The 22,726-nt window shown below is 45.0% G+C and overlaps 1 protein-coding gene across 4 annotated transcripts in view; it reads right to left on the bottom strand.

Moving 5' to 3' along the window:
* Positions 1 to 22,726, bottom strand: part of WWC3 (WWC family member 3) — a 272,451-nt gene that overhangs the window by 122,296 nt on the left and 127,429 nt on the right. For all 4 annotated transcript variants that reach the window (XM_073565989.1, XM_073565991.1, XM_073565992.1 and 1 more), the window contains exon 3: positions 18,463 to 18,666. In XM_073565989.1, coding sequence (XP_073422090.1) covers positions 18,463 to 18,666 — 204 coding nt within the window. The remainder of the gene's footprint in view (positions 1 to 18,462; positions 18,667 to 22,726) is intronic.

Here is a 22,726-nt window from a genome sequence, read left to right as displayed (position 1 = left end):
GAATGATGGCCTTGACACGGCTGGTGCATGACAATATGACCCAAGCCCAGGCTGACCAGAAGCGGTGGTATGACCAGAATGCTTGTGAGCGGACCTACCAGGTGGGTCAAAAGGTGTGGGTACTGGTCCCTGTACCTCAAAACAAGCTTCAGGCGGCCTGGGAGGGTCCATACCTCGTGCACCAGCGGCTCAACGCTGTCACCTATCTGGTCACCATGGAGCACACCCGTGGAAGGAGGAAGGCCTTCCACGTGAACATGATGAAGGTCCATCATGAGCGGGAGGCTTGTGCCCACCCAGTGTGCAACCTTCCCGAGGAAGAAGAGGTAGAAACCCTCCTGGATCTGCTCACCCAAGCCAAGGCGGGTGGATCCATCGAGGATGTGGGGGTTGGCCACCAGCTCTCGGAGGACCAACGTTCCCAGCTGGGGGTCACCCTACACCCCTTTCGGGAGCTGATCAGCAGCCTGCCCGGAAGGACTGAGACAGCCGTCCATGACGTGGACACCAGCAATCACCCCCCAATCCAGCGTTCAGCGTATCGGGTTTCTCTTGAGGTGAAGCTGGGGGTGATCCAAGTGTCCAACAGCGCGTGGGCTTTGCCTGTAGTCCTCGTCCCTAAAAAGTACCGAACTACGTGGTTCTGCGTGGACTACAGGGGGCTCAATGCTGTGACGGTCACCGATGCGTACCCAATGCCACGCATCGATGACCTGCTCGATCAGCTGGCCGGGGCCAAGTACCTGACCATCATGGATCTGAGCAGGGGGTATTGGCAGATTCCCCTGACCCCTGGGGCACGGGAACGCTCTGCCTTTATCACCCCATTCAGACTGTACGAGTCCACGGTGATGCCATTCGGCATGAAGAATGCCCCTGTCACTTTTCAGAGGATGGTCAGCACGCTGCTCGAGAGATTGGAAGGGTATGCGACCGCGTACCTAGATGACATTGCCATCTTCAGTCCCACCTGGGAGGATCACCTAGAGCACCTGGCGCAGGTGCTTGGGCGGATCCAGCGAGCAGGCTTGACCTTTAACCCCTTCATGACCCAGGCTATTTTGATCTTAATGACCTGGCCATTTTTTGCAATTCTGACCAGTGTCCCTTTATGAGGTAGTAACTCAGGAACGTTTCAACGCATCCTAGCGATTCTGAGACTGTTTTTTCGTGACATATTGGGCTTCATGATAGTGGTAAATTTAGGTCGATAATTTTTGCGTTTATTTGTGAAAAAAAAGGAAATTTGGTGAAAATTTTGAAAATTTTGCAAATTTCAAATTTTGAAGTTTTATTCTGTTAAACCAGAGAACTATGTGACACAAAATAATTACTAAATAACATTTCCCACATGTCTACTTTACATCAGCACAATTTTGGAAACAAAATTTTTTTTTGTTAGGAAGTTATAAGGGTTAAAATTTGACCAGTGATTTCTCATTTTTACAACAAAATTTACAAAACCATTTTTTTTAGGGGCCACCTCACATTTGAAGTCACTTTGAGGGTCTATATGGCAGAAAAAACCCAACAGTGACACCATTCTAAAAACTCCACCCCTCGAGCTACTCAAAACTACATTCAAGAAGATTATTAACCCTTTAGGTGCTTCACAGGAACTAAAGTAACGTGGAAGGAAAAAATGGACATTTTAATTTTTCCAACAAAAATTTTCTTTTAGCATCAATTTTTTCATTTTCACGTGGGTAACAGGATAAAATGGATCCTAAAATTTGTTGGGCAATTTCTCCTTAGTACAGCGATACCTCATATGCGGTCATAAACCACTGTTTAGGCGCACTGCAGGGCTCAGAAGGGAAGGAGCGCCATTTGACTTTTTGAATGGAAAATATGCTGGAATATTTAGCGGACACCATGTCATGTTTGGAGAGCCCCTGTGCGCCTAAACATTGGAGCTCCCCCACAAGTGACCCCATTTTGGAAACTAGACCCTCCAAGGAACTTATCTAGATGCATAATGTGCAATTTGAACCCCCAAGTGCTTCACAAATTGATCCGTAAAAAAATAAAGTACTTTTTTTTTTTCACAAAAATTTTCTTTTAACCTCAGTTTTTTCATTTTTACATGGGCAACAGGACAAAATGGATCCTAAAATTTGTTGGGCAATTTCTCCTGAGTGCACTGATACCTCATATGTGGTCATAAACCACTGTTTGTGCGCACGGCAGGGCTCAGAAGGGAAGGAGCGGCATTTGACTTTTTGAATGGAAAATATGCTGGAATATTTAGCTGTTGGCATGTCGTTTTTGGAGAGCCCCTGTGTGCCTAAACTTTGGAGCTCCCCCACAAATGACCCCATTTTGGAAACTAGACCCCCTAAGGAGCTTATCTAGATGTGTGGTGAGCACTCTGAACCCCCAAGTGCTTCACAGAAGTTTATAACGCAGAACCGTGAAAATAAAAAATATAAAAAAATATTTTTTTCCCTCAAAAAATTATATTTAGCTCACTATTTTTTATTTTCACAAGGCTAATAAGAAAATTGGACCACAAAAGTCGTTGTCCAGTTTGTCCTGAGTACGCTGGTACCCCATATGTGGGGGGGGGACCACTGTTTGGGCACACGTTGGGGCTCGGAAGGGAAGTAGTGATGTTTTGAAATGTTGACTCGATGGAATGGTCTGCGGGCATCATGTTACGTTTGCAGAACCCCTGATGTACCTAAACAGTGGAAACCCCTCACAAATGACCCCATTTTGGAAACTAGACCCCCTCAGGAACTTATTTAGATGTGTGGTGAGCACTCTGAACCCCCAAGTGCTTCACAGAAGTTTATAACGCAGAACCGTGAAAATAAAAAATATTTTTTCCCTCAAAAAATGATTTTTAGCCCAATATTTTTTATTTTCACAAGGGTAACAGGATAAATTGGACCCCAAAAGCTGTTGTCCAGTTTGTCCTGAGTATGCTGGTACCCCATATGTGGGGGGAACACTGTTTGGGCACACGTTGGGGCTCGGAAGGGAAGTAGTGACGTTTTGAAATGTCGACTTGATGGAATGGTCTGCGGGCGTCATGTTACGTTTGCAGAGCCCCTGATGTACCTAAACAGTGGAAACCCCCCACAAGTGACCCCATTTTCGAAAATAGACCACCCAAGGAACTAATCTAGATGTGTGGTGAGCACGTTGAACCCCCAAGTACTTCACAGAAGTTTATAACGTAGAGCCGTGAAAATAAAAAATAATTTTTTCTCCACAAAAATTATTTTTTTTGCCCCCAATTTTTAATTTTCCCAAGGGTAACAGGAGAAATTAGACCCTCAAAGTTGTTGTGAAATTTTTCCTGCGTACACTGATACCCCGTATGTGGGGGTAAACCACTGTTTGGGCACACGTCGGGGCTCGGAATGGAGGCAGCACTGTTCGACTTTTTGAACGCAAAATTGGCTGGAATAAATGGTGGCACCATGTCGTGTTAGGAGACCCCCTGATATGCCTAAACAGTGGAAACCCCTCAATTCTAACTCCAATCCTAACCCTAACACACCCCTAACCCTAATCACAACCCTAATCATAACCCTAACCACAACCCTAACCCCAACACACCCCTAACCCTAATCCCAACCCTAATCATAACCCCAACACATCCCTAACCCTAATCACAACTCTAACCCTAAACACAAACCTAACCCTAATTCCCAACCCACCCCTAACCCTCATCTTAACCCTAACCCTAGCCCTAACCCTAGCTCTAGCCCTAACCCTAGCCCTAACCCTAATTGAAAAATAAAAATATTTTATTATTTGTCCCTATGGGGGGTGATAAGGGGGGCGGTGATTTACTTTTTATTTTATTTTGATCACTGTGAAAGTTTATCACAGTGATCAAAATAAACAAAAAATGAATCTGCCGCCGGGAAATGGCGGTGGGCGCACTGCGCATGCGCCCACCATTTTCCAAGATGGCGGTGCCCATGGACCGGGATGGCAGGACACCGGGACGGCCATGGGGGGGTTAGTGAGTATCATGGGGGGGATCGGAAGGTGGGGGGAGTGGAGGGAAGTGGGAGGGGGCAGATTGTGACAGCGGCCGCCGATCCATGGCTGGATTGTAATCGTTCATCAAATTTTATTGATGAACTTTTACTATCGCTCTGATTGGCTCTTTCACTTTCAACAGCCAATCAGAGCGATCGTAGCCACGGGGGGGTTAAGCCACCCCCCCTGTGTTGAAGCACAAAGGGTCCTGTCACTGCGGGTTGGGTGACCTTTCCGTGACTCCGGTCACCCTACCCGCAGGGGGGCTTTGAAGTCATGACACAGGGCATGCGTCATGGGTCGGATTGGCACCGACTTTCATGACACATAGGCTGCATCACAGGTCGGGAAGGGGTTAAGCCAGAAAAATGCCAGCTGGGTATGAGTGAGTTCAACTACCTGGGACACCGGGTAGATGGGGGAGCTCTGAAGCCAGAGCCCGGGAAGGTGGATGCCATCGCATCCTGGCCCACCCCCCAGGACCAAGAAGCAGGTGATGTCCTTCTTGGGGACTGCCAGGTACTATAGGAGTTTTGTTCCACACTATAGTGCCCTGGCCAAGCCCCTGACGGACCTCACCAAGAAGAGGCTGCCCGTCGCAGTCCACTGGACAATCGCCTGAGAGACAGCTTTCCAGGTGCTCAAGACCGCCCTTTCTAGCTCTCCTGTACTACAGGCGGCCGACTTCACGTGGGCGTTCTTAGTGCAGACCGACGCCAGCGACTTTGGCCTCGGTGCTGTGCTCAGCCAGGTCAACACTACGGGCCATGAACAACCCGTTCTGTACATAAGCCAGAAGCTCCTGCCGAGGAAAGTGGCCTATTCCACGATGGAGAAGAAATGTCTGGCAATTGTGTGGGCCCTGCAGCGTCTGCAGCCATACTTTTACGTATGCCAATTCACCGTGGAAACAGACCACAACCCCCTCAGCTGGTTACACACGGTCTCTGGGACGAATGGGAGGTTTCTACGCTGGAGCATCGCTCTCCAGGAGTATCACTTCACCATTCGCCACAAAAGAGGCAGGAACCATGGTAACACTGATGGGTTGTCCCGGCAAGGAGAGGGCGTGGAAGTGCACATGTGGGAACACAGGAATGTGATACGCCCTAGCACCCTCTAAAGCAGGGAGGTGTGATGGAGGAGTTAACTGCTCCTACCCCCCCCCCAGGGCCTGTAAGCATATTGAAGAAAGCAGGATTTAGTGCTCCAATGTTGAATAGCAAGGCCTTTTAGTATGATAATGAGATAAGGCCCAAAACAGAACTTCAAAGCTTGAGTAGGAGCCACGTCAGCATGGGGCAGGAAGGTGCCTGGGGGCCTCAATTAGAATATACCTGTCAGCTAGACACAGAAATACACATCCATTGTCTCGCCCAGCCTCTCTGGCTCCATCCTAGGATCATGGATTATGAGCGCACCTTTCGAGTTATAGACTCATAAAAAATATCTGCGTGACCCTGAGGAAATCGCGCATCTGGCAGTGCGACTCCTGAGTCGGTGATGGCTCTGGGACCTGAGATATAGAGATTGGCCCTCCACAGCGACCCAATGGGGCCATGTTTGCTCCCAACACGACAGGCAAAACAATCCGCATTCACTGGTACCTCTCATGTCCTGATCCAATCATGCTGTAGAAAGTTACCCCCTTTCTTAGATATTGGGAATAAGTTCTGCAGGGAGCTAAAGGGTGGAGATTATTAGCCCACACTGACACAGGGGGAGGGACCCAGCATGCTTAAGAACTAGCAGCACATGGCAGAGACTCACTCTCTCACAGAAGAACCTGACAATGATGATCTAAGAAGGAACTGGGGATAGATCTGCCAAGGAGAGCAGCAGCCTGCGCTTTGGGGTCTGTCCGGCCACTAAGATTCTTGTACCTGTGGACTGCAGAGCTCCCGGCACCCACATGCAACCTACAACCTGGTAAATTGACCTCCAGCTTAATATCTCTAAGTCTTGTACCCTTATTGTTATATTTTACTCTGACTGCAAATCCACTGTAATTCCATTGTATAGCTTACTGTATATTTCTGTAATTATCTAGTGCGCCCTTAAGGCAATTAAACCATAAAATTAATCTTGGGCTGATGCTTTTACTCTGATTACGAATCTTAGAATACCCAGCGGGTAACAGGACATCCTCCCCGGCGGCCATTTGCTCTAGGTGCAGTCCCCTTACTGACCTGAGAGCTAAAGGGGGCGCCGGAGAGCTGTGCCTGTGTAGTTACGTCACATTGGTGACGTGGCAGGAACAGGTCCTGTCCTCCACAGGGCTTGTATACTTACTATGTACATCTGTGTTGGAATGGCTTCATAATATTTTTAACATTTTATAATTATACTAGATTATGGCCCGATGCTATCGCATCGGGAGGATGCGATAGCATCACACCTCTTGCCATGTTAACCCTCAACACATACACACACTCCTCTCACCTTTCACCATCTCCACTCACTCTTTCACTCCACATACGACCCCTTCTCTCACTCCGTCTCTCATACTCACGCTGTCATCGCCGCTGCTCCACGATCCCCGACATCTTCTTCCGCCGGCGCCATCCTGGATCCAGACGTTGTCCACGCCGGCGACATGTTCTTGCGGCGACGCCATCTTGAGTATCGTGAAATCCCGCGATAGTCAAGATGGCGTCGCCGGAAGAACATGTCGCCGGTGTGGACGACGTCGGGATCCAAAATGGCGTCTGCGAAATATCGCGAGTTTTCGCTGACGCCATTTTGGATCCCGACGTCTTCCTCGCCGGCGACATGTTCTTGCGGCGACGCCATCTTGAGTATCGCGGGATTTCGCCGATCCAAAATAGCGTCGCCGCAAGAACATGTCGCCGGCGTGGAGGACGTCTGGATCCAGGATGGCGCCGGCGGAAGAAGATGTCGGGGATCGTGGATCAGCGGCGATGACGGCATGAGTATGAGGGATGGAGTGAGAGAAAGGGTCGTATGTGGAGTGAAAGAGTGAGTGGACGTGAGTGGAGATGGTGAAAGGTGAGAGGAGTGTGTGTTGAGGAGTGGTGTGTTGAGGGTTAACAAGGGAAGAGGTGTGCGGTGACGTCACCGGTTACAACTGGACGGAAGTTGTTACAACCGGAAGCTGCTTAGGGCATTTATTATTATAGATTTTTAAAATAAAAATGAGCATTTTGTTCTCTCATTAGTTAAACTCATAAAATGTCTTTTTTTCGGGATTATACAGCTGCTCTGAAATGGATTTGCAAAGAAAGTCTGACTTATCAGTTTTAAGAGTCGTAGGTAATAATGATTGAAGTCAGTATTGTGAAATATAGTGACACATATGCTTTAAGTGGAGCCAGATCTCATGGAGACTATGTTCCCACAATGAGTATATGGTGAGTTTTTAAGATTGCAGTTTTCCTGCAGCATTTCGGCACCTATTAGATAAACTAGGGTATTGCATTTTTTTTTTCATTACGTTTTTGAGTGTTTTTATTTCATTTTTGACGCTGTGGTTTTTATCTCCTTTTGGTATATCATCTTTTAAATAAAGCTGCTTTGCTTTTGATAGTTCCCAGTATTTAACTTTGGCAAAATTTATCGAAATAGTCATGTGCAGATTACATGCGTTTTTAAATTGTATGTCTTTTTTACCTGTGCATTCTCTGCATATTTTGCAATTCTATAGGGAACATCCATACCTAAAACTCAGCATATCTGCAAGACAAATTGTGCTTTTGAAAATTTCAGGTCAGTATACACTGCGAAAAAAAAACCCAGTGTAGACACAAGATTTCTATCAATTTTACTGGAAATGAAAGTCGCTGCGTTTTTCGTGTAGCAAAAATACACAGCGTCAAACTTCCCAATAACTCACAGTAACGAGTATACTCGCTCATCACTAATACTAAATAATTTAGTAAAACCCCCAGAAAGCACAAATATACTAGAAAAATCATCAGCCTTTCATACAGATTTCTAAAACATTCATCAGTCATGATACCCATCTATTCTATTACAAGTAATCTGCCTGAAGATTTAACCTTTCAAAACCACTATGGCCACTATATTAATGCTACAAAGGCTTTTCTGAACATTTTCACTTGTCATCAGTAATACAGCTCAACGAAGATAAAGCAATTTAAACACTAGATGAGAATGAATCTCCAAGTGTCCTGAGATCTCAGTGGCGACCTCCCATCTCCGTCTGTTTGAGATCTGACTTCTAGAGAAACATCCCCTGTAACCTGCACAGAGATGTAAATCAAGCCTAGATGGGATGGGATGCTGTCGAAATTACAGGTCACTTGCCTGCTGAAAAAAGTCCAGTTGACTTACGGCAGCGATCGATATGATTAAGGCTTCCCTCACCCATATATCACTGTGACAGAGGTTTAGGGAGGTCAAAACTGCTTTTATGTTCCCTTCAAATCTTTATATCATTGAAACTTTAAAGAGGTTTTCAACAAGAATGATATCATTGATATAAAGTTTTGAAAGGTCATCAATATCAAAAATTGGTGAAGATCTGACATTCGGCACCCCCACTAATCAGCTGCTGGTTACTCCTTCAGAGGCCGGATGTTAGCGGTGCAGAGAGCAGAATATCATCCCATTGTCACACTGTTTGACCCATTGCCAGAGCAACTATTAACTGGGGAAGCCGAGTGTTCGACTCCCCACATCTCAATTTGACAACTTTACCTTAGGATTAGTGTTGAGCGATACCTTCTGATATCGGGAAATATCGGATCGGACCGATACCCCAAAAATATCGGGTATCGCCGATTCCGATACCGGAAACCCATGCAAGTCAATGGGGCACAAATATCAGAATGAAAATAAACCCTTTCTTTCCTTGCACATCCAGTTCCGGAGGGGAGAAGAGTGTGGGCGGTGCGTGGGCGGAGACTGTGTGTGTGGGCGGGGTCTGTGCGGGTCTGCCGGGGGTCTGTGCGGGCCTGCCGGGGGTTGTGTGTGTGTGTGCAGGCATCGTCCGATAGGACTACAAGTCCCATCGGGCTATGCCTGCTACAATGACAGTGATTGACACATTAGCCAATGATGGGACAGTAGTAGTCCCATCATCCGGCTAATGCGTTGAATGAAAAAAAAAAAAAAGAAAAAACATACATACTACATACATACTACATATATACAACATTCATACAACATACATACATACTACATACATACTACATTCATACAACATACATACATATTACATACATACTACATATATATTACATTCATACAACATACATACATACTACATACCGTATATACTACATTCATACAACATACTTATATACTACATAATACATACTACATATATACTACATTCATACAACATACATAAAACATGCTACAGACATACTACATACATACTACATACATACTACATACAATACATTCATACAATACATACATATAGACATACAGTACATATAACAGAGTACATACTCACCATCACTTGTCACTTTGATCCCCGAAGCCAGTGTCATCTGTAAAAAATATTAAAATAACAAGCAACCAATATACTCCCTGATCCGCAGAAAAAAAATCTCGTCTGGTCCTTAAAAACAAAAAAATTGTGGGTTAAGATGAAGCCGACCAGCTCAAGAACCAGCTCACATAGCGGGCCATCCAGGTCGGAGGCCCCCAGAAACAGGCGAACAGCATCAACTCCAACCGAATGATCGATACATGTGTAAAGGCTCTCTACATCGGCAGTAACAAGAAGAGTGGATGGTTCCACAAGGATGCCATCAACCCGTGCCAGGACATCCGTCGTGTCACGTATATAGGATGGCAGTGCTTCCACTAATGGTTTCAAATAGAAGTCAATAAAACGACATACGGGCTCACACATACTGCCAATCCCCGACACTATAGGACGCCCTGGGGGGTCAAGGGCATCCTTGTGGACCTTAGGTAAAAGATAAAAAGTGGGGGTTCTGGGGAATTTTACCACCAAGCCATCCAAGACCTTTTTAGTTATGACACCGCTCTCAAATGCCCTCTCCAGGATTAGTCTAAGCTCATGTAAAAAGCGACTCCCTGGATCAGAGGGTAATTTTTTATATGTTTCTGGGTCCCTCAATTGTCGAAACACTTCTTTCTCATATTTATGGCTGGGCCATACCACTACGTTCCCCCCCTTATCAGCAGGTTTGAACACAACATCCTCCAAAGACTGTAATTGGGAGATCGCCAAACGTTGTTTATGGGTTAGGTTATCCAATTTACGTCGTGAGGATAATTTTTTAAAATCCTCACTCACCAATTTGGTAAAGATATCCACAGAGGGACACAGCGACAAGGGGGGGAACCTAGTGGATTTAGGCCCAGATGAGGGGGGAAACTTACTCATAGACGGACCATCCTGTTCAGCAAGCAAGTCCTCCAGATCATGAATTGCCTCCCTCTCAGTGTTGTTCAGGGACCCAGGAGCATAACTTGCAGTGTGAAGTTTTTTCAAAATTAACTTCCTTGAAAATAATTGAAGGTCTTTCAGGGCTGTAAAGTAATTAAAGGAATTAGTGGGTGAAAATGTTAATCCCTTCCCCAGAACCCCCAATTGTTCTTTATCTTTACCAGCATTTGGACCACCACTGGCAGTGTGTGTTGGCATTGGTATCATCGGTCACCGCTTCTATGATTATTCACTCTACATTTGCTGGGGTGGTATTCTGATCTATGGCATGATCCGAAGGTCATCTCTTACTTCCACCAGCACTTTGATCTCCGCTGTTTGCGTGTATTGACATTGATGATATCAGTCATCGCTATCTTGATTATGTATTTCATATCTGCTGGGGTGGTATTTTGTTCTAAGATATGATTTGAGGCTCTTAATACATACTCACCTGGTTTTCCATCTGGAGGGGATTGGGTCGGTACATGGGATCTATTGTCCTAATTGTTCATGAGCACATCTTTTGCTATCCATTTTTATATTGTTGTTAACTATTTAATAAAAAAATTTACATTTTTCTATATGGAATTTATTGCGTGCTCTTGTGTTTCTTCTCCTAAGAATTGTATGTTTTGAGCTTGCGTTAGGGTGTTGGAGCTGGGTTGTCCCTTGTCTCCCTCATACCCTTCATTTATGGGACTTTTGTTGCCAATAATTGTTTCTGTGTTTTTCACAGTTGTTCCGATTTGTAATATGGACTTCCGCTCACGTGACCTTACGTGGCGAGCACAACTTAATGATGTGTTTCAGAATGATGTGGACGGGGAATGCGGGACTTCTAACAAGGATGTGCAGGAAGTTATTGTTCGATTTAAGGAATTGTTGAGAAAGCGCACCAAGACATGGTGGAACCATGAATTTTTAAATCAATATATTCAGAAAGAGTTGATACCGAGGGGACTTAGGATTCAAGTATTCCCGTCTTTTCCGATTTCAGACGAGATTTTTTAAAAATAAATGGGAAGAATTGACTAATAACTGTTCTAAAGGTTTTTTGACCCTCTTAAAGCAGATGGATCATGATTCTCTCGCTGTTATTGAAACAGAAATTGATGAATTGCAATCCATTCTACATAAAGAGATGTCCAGTGATGCCCTTAAAAAATTGAATGATCAGATTGATTCGGATCTACAAAAATGGGCCCAGGACATCCAAGTAAATAAGGCTAAAAAATTCAAAAGAGATGTCCAAGATAAACAACTCTCTAGGGTCTATAGATGGCGAGACATGAGTGGTCGATCTCGCCCAAGAAACAGAAATGCATCTTACTCACGGTCAAGATCGACCTCACTTCGCTCCAATATATCAACCCAAGATGATGATCAGGGGCAGAGAGGTACTGGGTCGAACTTTGGCTCCAAGGCAGTTGCTTCCAAGAGGGTCGAGACGCGCCAGTTTATAAAAACTAGAGCTGCGGGATCGGGAGTCTCCAAGGGTGGTCCTCAGGGGGATTTACAGGTATTAAACCTTTCAAATCATGTTTTAACGGATGTACAATTGGGGGTTCTGGGGAAGGGATTAACATTTTCACCCACTAATTCCTTTAATTACTTTACAGCCCTGAAAGACCTTCAATTATTTTCAAGGAAGTTAATTTTGAAAAAACTTCACACTGCAAGTTATGCTCCTGGGTCCCTGAACAACACTGAGAGGGAGGCAATTCGTGATCTGGAGGACTTGCTTGCTGAACAGGATGGTCCGTCTATGAGTAAGTTTCCCCCCTCATCTGGGCCTAAATCCACTAGGTTCCCCCCCTTGTCACTGTGTCCCTCTGTGGATATCTTTACCAAATTGGTGAGTGAGGATTTTAAAAAATTATCCTCACGACGTAAATTGGATAACCTAACCCATAAACAACGTTTGGCGATCTCCCAATTACAGTCTTTGGACGATGTTGTGTTCAAACCTGCTGATAAGGGGGGGAACGTAGTGGTATGGCCCAGCCATAAATATGAGAAAGAAGTGTTTCGACAATTGAGGGACCCAGAAACATATAAAAAATTACCCTCTGATCCAGGGAGTCGCTTTTTACATGAGCTTAGACTAATCCTGGAGAGGGCATTTGAGAGCGGTGTCATAACTAAAAAGGTTTTGGATGGCTTGGTGGTAAAATTCCCCAGAACCCCCACTTTTTATCTTTTACCTAAGGTCCACAAGGATGCCCATGACCCCCCAGGGCGTCCTATAGTGTCGGGGATTGGCAGTATGTGTGAGCCCGTATGTCGTTTTATTGACTTCTATTTGAAACCATTAGTGGAAGCACTGCCATCCTATATACGTGACACGACGGATGTCCTGGCACGGGTTGATGGCATCCTTGTGGAACCATCCACTCTTCTTGTTACTGCCGATGTAGAGAGCCTTTACACATGTATCGATCATTCGGTTGGAGTTGATGCTGTTCGCCTGTTTCTGGGGGCCTCCGACCTGGATGGCCCGCTATGTGAGCTGGTTCTTGAGCTGGTCGGCTTCATCTTAACCCACAATTTTTTTGTTTTTAAGGACCAATTCTACCTACAGAAGCGGGGCACAGCCATGGGGGCGGCTTGTGCGCCTTCGTACGCCAACCTCTTTCTAGGGGCTTGGGAGAGGAATCTCTTTGGCGACGGGGGCCCGCGTGACGCTTCCCATGTGCTGTGCTGGTACCGCTTCATAGATGACATTTTATTTTTGTGGGATGGTGGGGTCGACCGGCTCGGGAACTTCATGAGGTCGTTAAATGTCAATAATTATAACATTCGCTTGACATATAAGTATGATGACAGGGTTGTGGATTTCCTGGACGTCCGCCTGGAGATCGACATTGATCGACGTATCCAGACGGACGTCTTCAGGAAACCCACCTCTGTCAATTCTTTATTACATGCATCTTCGGCCCATGATCCGGCTACTGTGCGGGCCATCCCGGTCGGACAGTTCCTTCGCATGCGACGCATCTGCTCCACCAATAATCGATTTGAAAAACAAGCCCAAGACATGAGTGACCGCTTTCTCAAAAGGGGCTATAGCCGTAGGTGCATCAAGAGGGGCTATGACCGAGCAAGATGTACCCCGCGTAATGGTCTCTTACAACCTATTATGAAGACCGGCAGACTAGACAGAGATGGACCCATACGTTTCATATCCACATATAATCATGAATGGCGCAATATGCGCACTATTTTACAAAAACACTGGTCCATTTTGGAGACAGAACCAGCCCTGAGGACCGCCCTGGGACATTCCCCCTCTATGACGCCTCATAGATCCAGGAACCTGAGGGATATCCTGGTTCAGAGCCACTATGTGCCCACTCCCAAAAATTTCTTTGGGACAAGCGGCCCGGTCTGGGGATCTTTTCAGTGTGGACACTGCCTGGCTTGCGCTAATGTCCTGCGCTGTTCCACCTTCAGCTCCTCGGATGGTATAAGGGAGTTTACAATCAGACAACGGATATCATGTGGTACGTCCAATGTTATCTACTACGCAACCTGTCCGTGCCCCAAAATTTATGTGGGCCTTACCACGAGAGAGCTGAGGGTGCGGACACGTGAACACGTGCGGGACATTGGCGCAGCCAGGACTGTATCTGATCCCACTGAACTTAAAACCATCCCTAGACATTTCCGGGCCCATCATAATTGTGAAGCAGGCTTATTGAAAATTAGGGGGATTGATGCATTGCATATGGGCATAAGGGGTGGGGATCATAGAAAGATTCTTGGGCAAATGGAGGTAAAGTGGATTGTCCGATTGGACACCATGAGACCCAGAGGACTAAATGAGTTCTTAAGTTTTACTCCATTTTTGTGACACTCCATTTCACCAAACAAAATTTGATGGTTTCCCTTCCTTTGTTGACCCCTTGTTGCTGACAACATTCCATCTAATGTGAGATTCCCCTTTTTTCTTCCCCCCCCCCCTCTTTACTTTCTGTAGACTCAATCTGATTTAATTGCAATATGGTTTCTCTAGTTTGTTTCAGGTTCCCGCAGGACTCCATATTTCCTATGTTTCCCTGTAGTGGCTGTTTTTATTTTTTTCTCTTAATTTTATTGTTCTTAATCCTGATATATGTTTCTCGTTATTTTCAGTATTATTCTATATGTCCCGGTTTCGCTTCAAGTAGCCCTATATATTGGATCCGATTGTCCTTTGTCTACAATCAAGAATACCTATGGATATATCTATAGGTTGAACATCATGCAACATGCTGTATATTTGAATGTGTTTTCCCCTTTTTCTTTTCTTTTGTTATATATTTTTGTATTCCACTTTTTATGTATTAATGATCTTATGCTCATTTATTACAATCAGTATGGAATTACAATGTACTATATTATATACATATTATTGTATGGGGGTCTTTTGGTATATTGTTTACAGCGTCTCTAGTATTCATATACAGCATGTCCGCCTTTAACATTATGGGGCTTATTTCTATACAATTCGGGCCCCTGACATGGAACTTTGGATCAGGGATCACATATATTGTGTCCTATTCTAATCTTTATATGGCCGTGCGCGTCGCCGTGCTGTGCGCAGCTCCATGCTGCGGTCGGCGTCCTCTAACACAGTGCGCCCTGCCTCGGGTTCCGACGCATGCGCAGTGTGTGGACGCCGGGCTGCAGCATAGGACCTGCGGACACCACGGCGCATGCGCCGCTTGTGCCATTTGGATTGGTTGACGCCGGTCACGTGACCGGGGTCATGGGCTATTTGATGGCCCTACTGGGATCTTTCTACTCACTCTCCTCCTTGATAAAGCGGCGGGGGACATCGCGAAACGCGCGTCGGAGGCCCCACTGCTGGACTCCTTCCTCTTCCCCTCCCTGGTGAGTTGTTGCCTATTTGATTCTTTATCTTTACCAGCATTTTGACCACCACTGGCAGTGTGTGTTGGCATTGGTATCATCGGTCACCGCTTCTATGATTATTCACTCTACATTTGCTGGGGTGGTATTCTGATCTATGGCATGATCCGAAGGTCATCTCTTACTTCCACCAGCACTTTGATCTCCGCTGTTTGCGTGTATTGACATTGATGATATCAGTCACCGCTATCTTGATTATGTATTTCATATCTGCTGGGGTGGTATTTTGTTCTAAGATATGATTTGAGGCTCTTAATACATACTCACCTGGTTTTCCATCTGGAGGGGATTGGGTCAGTACATGGGATCTATTGTCTTAATTGTTCATGAGCACATCTTTTGCTATCCATTTTTATATTGTTGTTAACTATTTAATAAAAAAATTTACATTTTTCTATATGGAATTTATTGCGTGCTCTTGTGTTTCTTCTCCTAAGAATTGTATGTTTTGAGCTTGCGTTAGGGTGTTGGAGCTGGGTTGTCCCTTGTCTCCCTCATACCCTTCATTTATGGGACTTTTGTTGCCAATATGTATGTAGTATGTATGTTGTATGAATGTAGTATATATGTAGTATGTATTATGTATGTATGTTGTATGCATGTAGTATATATGTAGTATGTATGTATGTAGTATGTAGTATGTATGTATGTTGTATGAATGTAGTATATGTAGTATGTATTATGTAGTATGTATGTATGCTGTATGAATGTAGTATATATGTAGTATGTATGTAGTATGTATGTATGTTGTATGAATGTTGCATATATGTAGTATGTATGTAGTATGTATGCTTTTTTTGTTTGTTGTTTTTACATTCAACACATTAGCCGGATGATGGGAATACTACTGTCCCATCATTGGCTAATGTGTCAATCACTGTCATTGTAGCAGGCATAGTCCGATGGGACTACAAGGCCCGCACAGACCCCCGGCAGCCCGCACAGACTCCCGGCAGGCCCGCACAGACCCCCGGCAGGCCCGCACAGGTCCCCGGCAGGCCCGCACAGACCCCCGGCAGGCCCGCACAGACCCACGGCAGGCCCGCACAGACCCACGGCAGGCCCGCACAGACCCCCTGCAGCCCGCACAGACCCCCGGCAGGCCCGTACAGACCCCCGGCAGCCCGCACAGACCCCCGGCAGGCCCGTATAGACCCCCTGCAGCCCGCACAGACCCCCGGCAGGCCCGTACAGACCCCCGGCAGCCCGCACAGACCCCCAGCAGGCCCGCCCAGACTCCCGGCAGGCCCGTACAGACCCGCACAGACCGCGCATAATGATGACATCATTTCAGCAGCCAATCACAGCCATGCCATTAGTTAACATGGCTAACACAACTGGCTCATTACATTATGGGAACTTCCAGTTCCGGTATTCGATATTGTAAAAATATCGGAACTCGGTATCGGAACTCCGATACAGCGAATATCGGCCGATACCTGATATTTGCAGTATCGGAATGCTCAACACTACCTAGGATATGTCCTCAATATAAGGTTAGTTGAGAGTACTTTTAAAGTTAGCTTCTCATATTGAATCTCAGAAAATCTGAACAGGGTGCATCCATTATGGATGTATATGTGCATATTGCCAACATCCAATATGTATAGTAAATTTAAAAAAAAACCACTTTATTGTGCTAAGAAATAGGTACCCATAAACAACTTATGTAGTTCCCATTGTAGGAAGGAGGACCCCACAGAGTGTCCGGGCCGGAACCAAGGGGACTGCCATCTGAGTTCCTAAGGAAACAGTACCCGGGGAACAGAGGAGAGTGGACTGTTGAGAGTGACAGGACAGCAAGGGGAGGGGCGAGTATAAAAGGGACAGGGAGCTCGCAGAGGAGTCAGTTGGTGATAGGTCAGACACGGAGCAGGAGACGGAGGGGGAGAGAGAGAACGGGAAGGACACTGACAGTTCAGAGAAGAGACCAGCAGCAGAAGGGAGATACGCAGTGGCCCTCAGGAAAGAGGCGCCGAGCTTACCGATAGGGGACTGCCTCTTCACCCCAATATCGGGTTACGATCTGCCTCCGGTCATCCTCGGCTGTTACCGCTGAGCTCGAGCCCTCCGTGACCTGTCCGCTCCCTCTCCCGGCTGCTGCCATCCCCCTGCAGCCCAAGGTTGCCGCCTGCCCGCTGCCACCCGCGGACGCTGCCGTTACACGTCAGCCCGTGGTTGTGGCCTGTCTATCACCGCTCACAGCCACCTTCACCCCGCTGTAGTCGGCAGTTGGGGCCTGTTCCTCGTCAACAGAGACACTCTGCACACAGCCCCAGGCTGTGCGCGCGGCCAGTAAACCGCCACTCTTGAGCACTGCGACACAACCCTGCTTGGGGACAGGAGTCCCATTGAACTCGCTAACCAGCGCAACCCCGCTGTTACCACAGGGGGTTACTTAATCTCAGGACTCCATCAAGGACTGTTGTGTCACAACTTCTCCTGAGCGCTGGGGCACCCGAAGACTACTCCAAATCTTAAGCAGCTGGGCCCAGCGGCTGCGACGCCAAGGCAGCCTCATCAAAGACGCCAGAGCAGCTTCATCAAAGACGCCAAAGCAGCCTTATCAAAGACGCCAAAGCAGCTTCACCAGCAACGCAGCTTCCACAGAGATGCCGAGGGACGTCAGGACGGATAAGTATAGAGTATAAGGACCCATAGACGGCTATACCGTGGCCCCATAGTAACCGGCTTCGGCCGAGTTAGTAGTGTTCTTTCCAAATAGTGTTTGGTTGTACTGAGTTCCTGCGAGGACAACTGTTGTTATCCCTTTTTGGTTGCTTAGTATAGCCCTAGCGGCCTTAAATTATAAAAAGTTTGTTTTTCAAAGTTCAACCATTCTTGTGTCTCGTCACTGCATTCTGCGAACCTGCTGTTACCTACACCATTACAACCCAAAACATCAACAAAGAGGCATAACAGTATATTAATTTCTATGAACACAATTTTGACCACACACGTACGTCAGCCTATACAAAATCATAAGTTCACCTGCATGGTTAAAATACCATCTATGGATTCATATTATAAGACTAGAAATTATGCTTTGGCTTATACAATACATTACATTTGTTGTTAATGTAGAAGTAGTATTATGCTCCTGCAGAAAAGCTGTGCTAGATATAAGAGGCCGGGCCCATCTATGTACTCACAACTGGCATGGGAACGATTGTCATCCTCACAAAGGTCATGGAGTTGCTGATATTCTTCCTGAGCCAACTCGAACCGCTGCTGCTTGATTTGATAAATCTCCTTTTTGGCATTAAGAGCCTCCTGGGCTACAACCAAATATTCCTTCAGCATCCGCTCTTGTTCTCTTCTCCATTGCTCTCGAGGGTCCTCAATTTGTGTGATTTCTACAAGCCAACAAGAAGAGGTGCAAAATATTAAACAGAGAATTGCTAGAAATACATGCAAAAGGAAAACATTTCATTAGATTGTCAGCATGTGACTAATTTGAGACTGATCTAGTCATCTGTGACGTTAGACTTCGATGGATGGAAATCCTAAGGTGCCTGACTTTGAATGTGATACACCACAGGCAAATTGTTGATAACTGGGCAATGAAGAATTACGCTCAGTGCACGGAGATTTACTAATCTGTTGGGAATAAAGCAATTTTTACATTACTAGAAGCATCTAATATTTTCACTCTACTCCGTCAAATCACAGAAGATCATCAGATCAGTCTATGCACTGCTAGATATAACACCAACATTAGAGAAATCATGGCCTTAAAGGGAAACTGACAGCTGATACATGTTGCCCGAACCATGGGCGACCATGTATCAAATAGTGGCTGTATTATTTCAGCCAGGTATGTTTGACTCTGAAATGCTATGATCATACAGGTGGATCCCTTGTGGCTTCTCTACGCCTGCTCCACTGAAGGGTAGCAGGCAGGGAGAAGTCGCCGGAGAGCCACCTGTCCAACTAGTCTCTCGAATGGTTTGGTCCCTACCAGCTTTTACAATACAATTGCTTTTCACTAAATTAGAATATCATCAAAAAGTTCATTTATTTCAGTTCTTCAATACAAAAATTGAAACTCATAATATATAGAGTCATTACACAGTGATCTATTTCAAGTGTTTATTTCTGTTAATGTTGAGGATTATGGCTTACAGGCAAAGTAAACCCAAAAGACATTATCTCCGTAAATTAGAATACTTTATAACACCAGCTTGAAAAATGATTTTAAAATCTGAAATGCTGGCCTAATGAATTGTATGTTCAGTAAATGCACTCAATACTTGGTCGAGGCTCCTTTGCATCAATTACTGCATCAATGCGGCACGGCATGGAGGCGATAAGCCTGTGGCACTGCTGAGGTGTTATGGAAGCCCAGGTTGCTTTGGTAGCAGCCTTCAGCTCATCTGCATTGTTGGGTCTGATGTCTCTCATCTTCCTCTTGATAATACCCCATAGATTCTCTATGGGGTTAAGGACAGGCGAGCTTGCTGGCCAATCAAGCACAGTGATACTGTTGTTTTTAAACCATGTATTGGTACTTTTGGCAATGTGGACAGGGGCAAAGTCCTGCTGGAGAATGATAATTCCATCTCCAAAAATCTTGTCGGCAGAGGGAAGCATGAAGTGCTCTAAAATTTCCTGGTAGATGGCTGCGCTGACTTTGGTCTTGATAAAACACAGTGGACCTACACCAACAGATGACATGGCTCCCCACACCATCACTGATTGTGGAAACTTCACACTAGACCTCAAGCAGCTTGGACTGTGTGCCTCTCCACTTTTCCTCCAGACTCTGGGACCTTGATTTCCAAATGAACCACAAATTTACTTTCATCTGAAAACAGCACCTTGAACCACTGAGCAACAGTCCAGTTCTCTTTCTCCTAGGCCCAGATAAGACGCTTCTGGCATTATTTATTGGCCATGAGTGGCTTGACACAAGGAATGTGACACTTGTAGCCCATGTCTTGGATATGTCTGTGTGTGGTGGCTCTTGAAGCAATTACTCCAGCAGCAGTCCACTCCTTGTTAATCTCCCACAAATTTTTGAATGGCCTTTTCTTAACAATCTGCGGTTATCCTGGTTGCTTGTGCACCTTTTTCTACCACACTTTTTCCCTTCCACTCAACTGTCCATTAATATGCTTGGATACAGCAATCTGTGAACAGCCAGCTTCTTTAGCAATGACCTTTTGTGGCTTACCCTCCTTTTGGAGTGTGTCAATGACTGCCTTCTGGATATCTATCAAGTCAGCAGTCTTCCCCATGATTGTGGAGCCTACTGAAACAGACTAAGGGACCTTTTTAAGTGCTTAGGAAGCCTTTGCAGGTGTTTTTTGATAATTATTCTAATTTACTGAGATAATGACTTTTCTGATTTCATTGGCTGTAAGCCATAATCTTCAACATTAACAGAAATAAACACTTGAAATAGATCACTCTGTTTGTAATGCCTCGATCTAATATAGGGGTTTCACTTTTTGTATTGAAGAACTGAAATAAATTAACTTTTTGATGATATTCTAATTTTGTGAGAAGCACTTTGTACATCTGAAATGTCGCAGCATTTCAGAGTCAATTGTACCTCATTGCTGAAATCATGGAGCCAGTGTCTGATACATGCTGCCCAAGGAACGGGAAGTTTGTATCCACGGTTAGGTTCCTTTTAAAAAGGGATCTCCAGAAATGAAAGAGAGAAAGAAAGAGAGAAAGAGAGAAAGAAAGAAAGAAAGAAAGAAAGAAAGAAAGAAAGAAAGAAAGAAAGAAAGAAAAAGAAAAGAAAAGATAATTTAGAATACATTCATAAATACCGACCTTAAATTGGCAATAAAACAACTGCTTTGTCTAGACAGGTAATCAGTATATTACATTCAAATGGCCATCGTCTTGTTATAGATTGTAAGCTTGCGAGCAGGGCCCTCATTCCTCTTGGGATCTGTTTTGATCTATGTGTTTATTGTTATGCTGTAATGTCTATTGTCTGTAGAAGTCGCCTCTATAATGTAAAGTGCTGCGGAATATGTTGGCGCTATAGAAATAAAGTTATTATTAATTATTATTATTATTGTTAAACTGACAAAAACTTGACCCAGAATATTAGGACAGGTGTCTGTGAGCATGTGCAGTAGGAATCTCTGCTGCTGTGTCCTGGAGATGATCTATTCTATACCATGTACTGTGAAGCCATTTCCAGGTCACAGCAGCTATTGTATTATATTGGTGTTTACTTCCCTAGAGAAAACCAACTATGATTAGGTTAATTAAAGGTATTTAGAGATTTAAACATTTTTATTTTTTTTTTTAAATTCTACCCCTTTAAAAATTTTGCTTAGAAGGTCTTTTTAGAACAAAGCAGTATAAAAAGTATAACATCCATCTATACAGTTAATAGAGATCTATTCATAAGTTTAACATCTGTGACCAGGAGCCCGAAAGAAAAGAGCCTAATATGTTTTCTTGACCATCCCACGGATATAGTACAACCGGTGGTTACACTGGTAGTAGTCAAAGATTCATGCTTAACACCTTAATGTCCAATGACGGACACAGTCCGTCATCAGACATTTCCCCTGCTTTGATGAGGGCTCCGGCGCTGAGCCCGCATCAAAGTCGGGACATGTCAGCTGTTATGAACAGCTGACATGTCCCCGCAATAGGCGCGAGCGGAATTGCCGTCCGCCCGCGCCTATTAACTAGTTAAATGCCGCTGTCAAAGCTGACAGCAGGCATTTAAATAGCATTTCCGGCCGCCGGGCCGGAAATGACCTCATCGTCGACGCCCGTCACGTGATCGGGGGTCGGCGTCATGTTGCCTGGACAACCAGAGGTCTCTAAGAGACCTCTATGGTTGTTCCAGGCATATGGCTTTCATATGGGCGATCTGCTCATCGGGTTGCGCAAGCTTCTAGCCTCCTATGGAGGCTATTGAAGCATGCCAAAAGTAAAAAAAAAAAATGTTTAAAAATAAAAAAAAAATTAAAAAAACCTAAAAGTTCAAATCACCCCCCTTTCGCCCCAATCAAAATAAAACAGTAAAAAAAAATCCCACATACACATATTAGGTATCGCCGCGTTCAGAATCGCCCGATCAATAAAAAAAAGCATTAACCCGATCGCTAAACGGCGTAGCGAGAAAAAAATTCAAAACGCCAGAATTACGTTTTTTTGGTCACCAAGACATTGCATTAAAATGCAATAACGGGCGATCAAAAGAACGTATCTGCACAAAAGTGGTATCATTAAAAACGTCAGTCCGGCACGGAAAAAATAAGCCCTCACCCGACCCCAGATCATGAAAAAAGGAGACGCTACGGGTCTTGGAAAATTGCGCAAATTTTTTTTTTTTTTTTTTTTTTTTTTTTTAAGCAAACTTTGGAATTTTTTTTCACCACTTAGATAAAAGAGGACATAGACATGTTTGGTGTCTATGAACTCGTAATGACC

The sequence above is a fragment of the Dendrobates tinctorius genome, unplaced genomic scaffold, assembly GCF_039654945.1.
Source record: "Dendrobates tinctorius isolate UK_male_01 unplaced genomic scaffold, ASM3965494v1 ptg000016l, whole genome shotgun sequence".
Taxonomy (NCBI): Eukaryota; Metazoa; Chordata; class Amphibia; order Anura; family Dendrobatidae; genus Dendrobates; species Dendrobates tinctorius.
The sequence above is the reverse complement of the archived record's forward strand: the minus strand, read 5'-3'. Positions and strand labels throughout refer to the sequence as shown.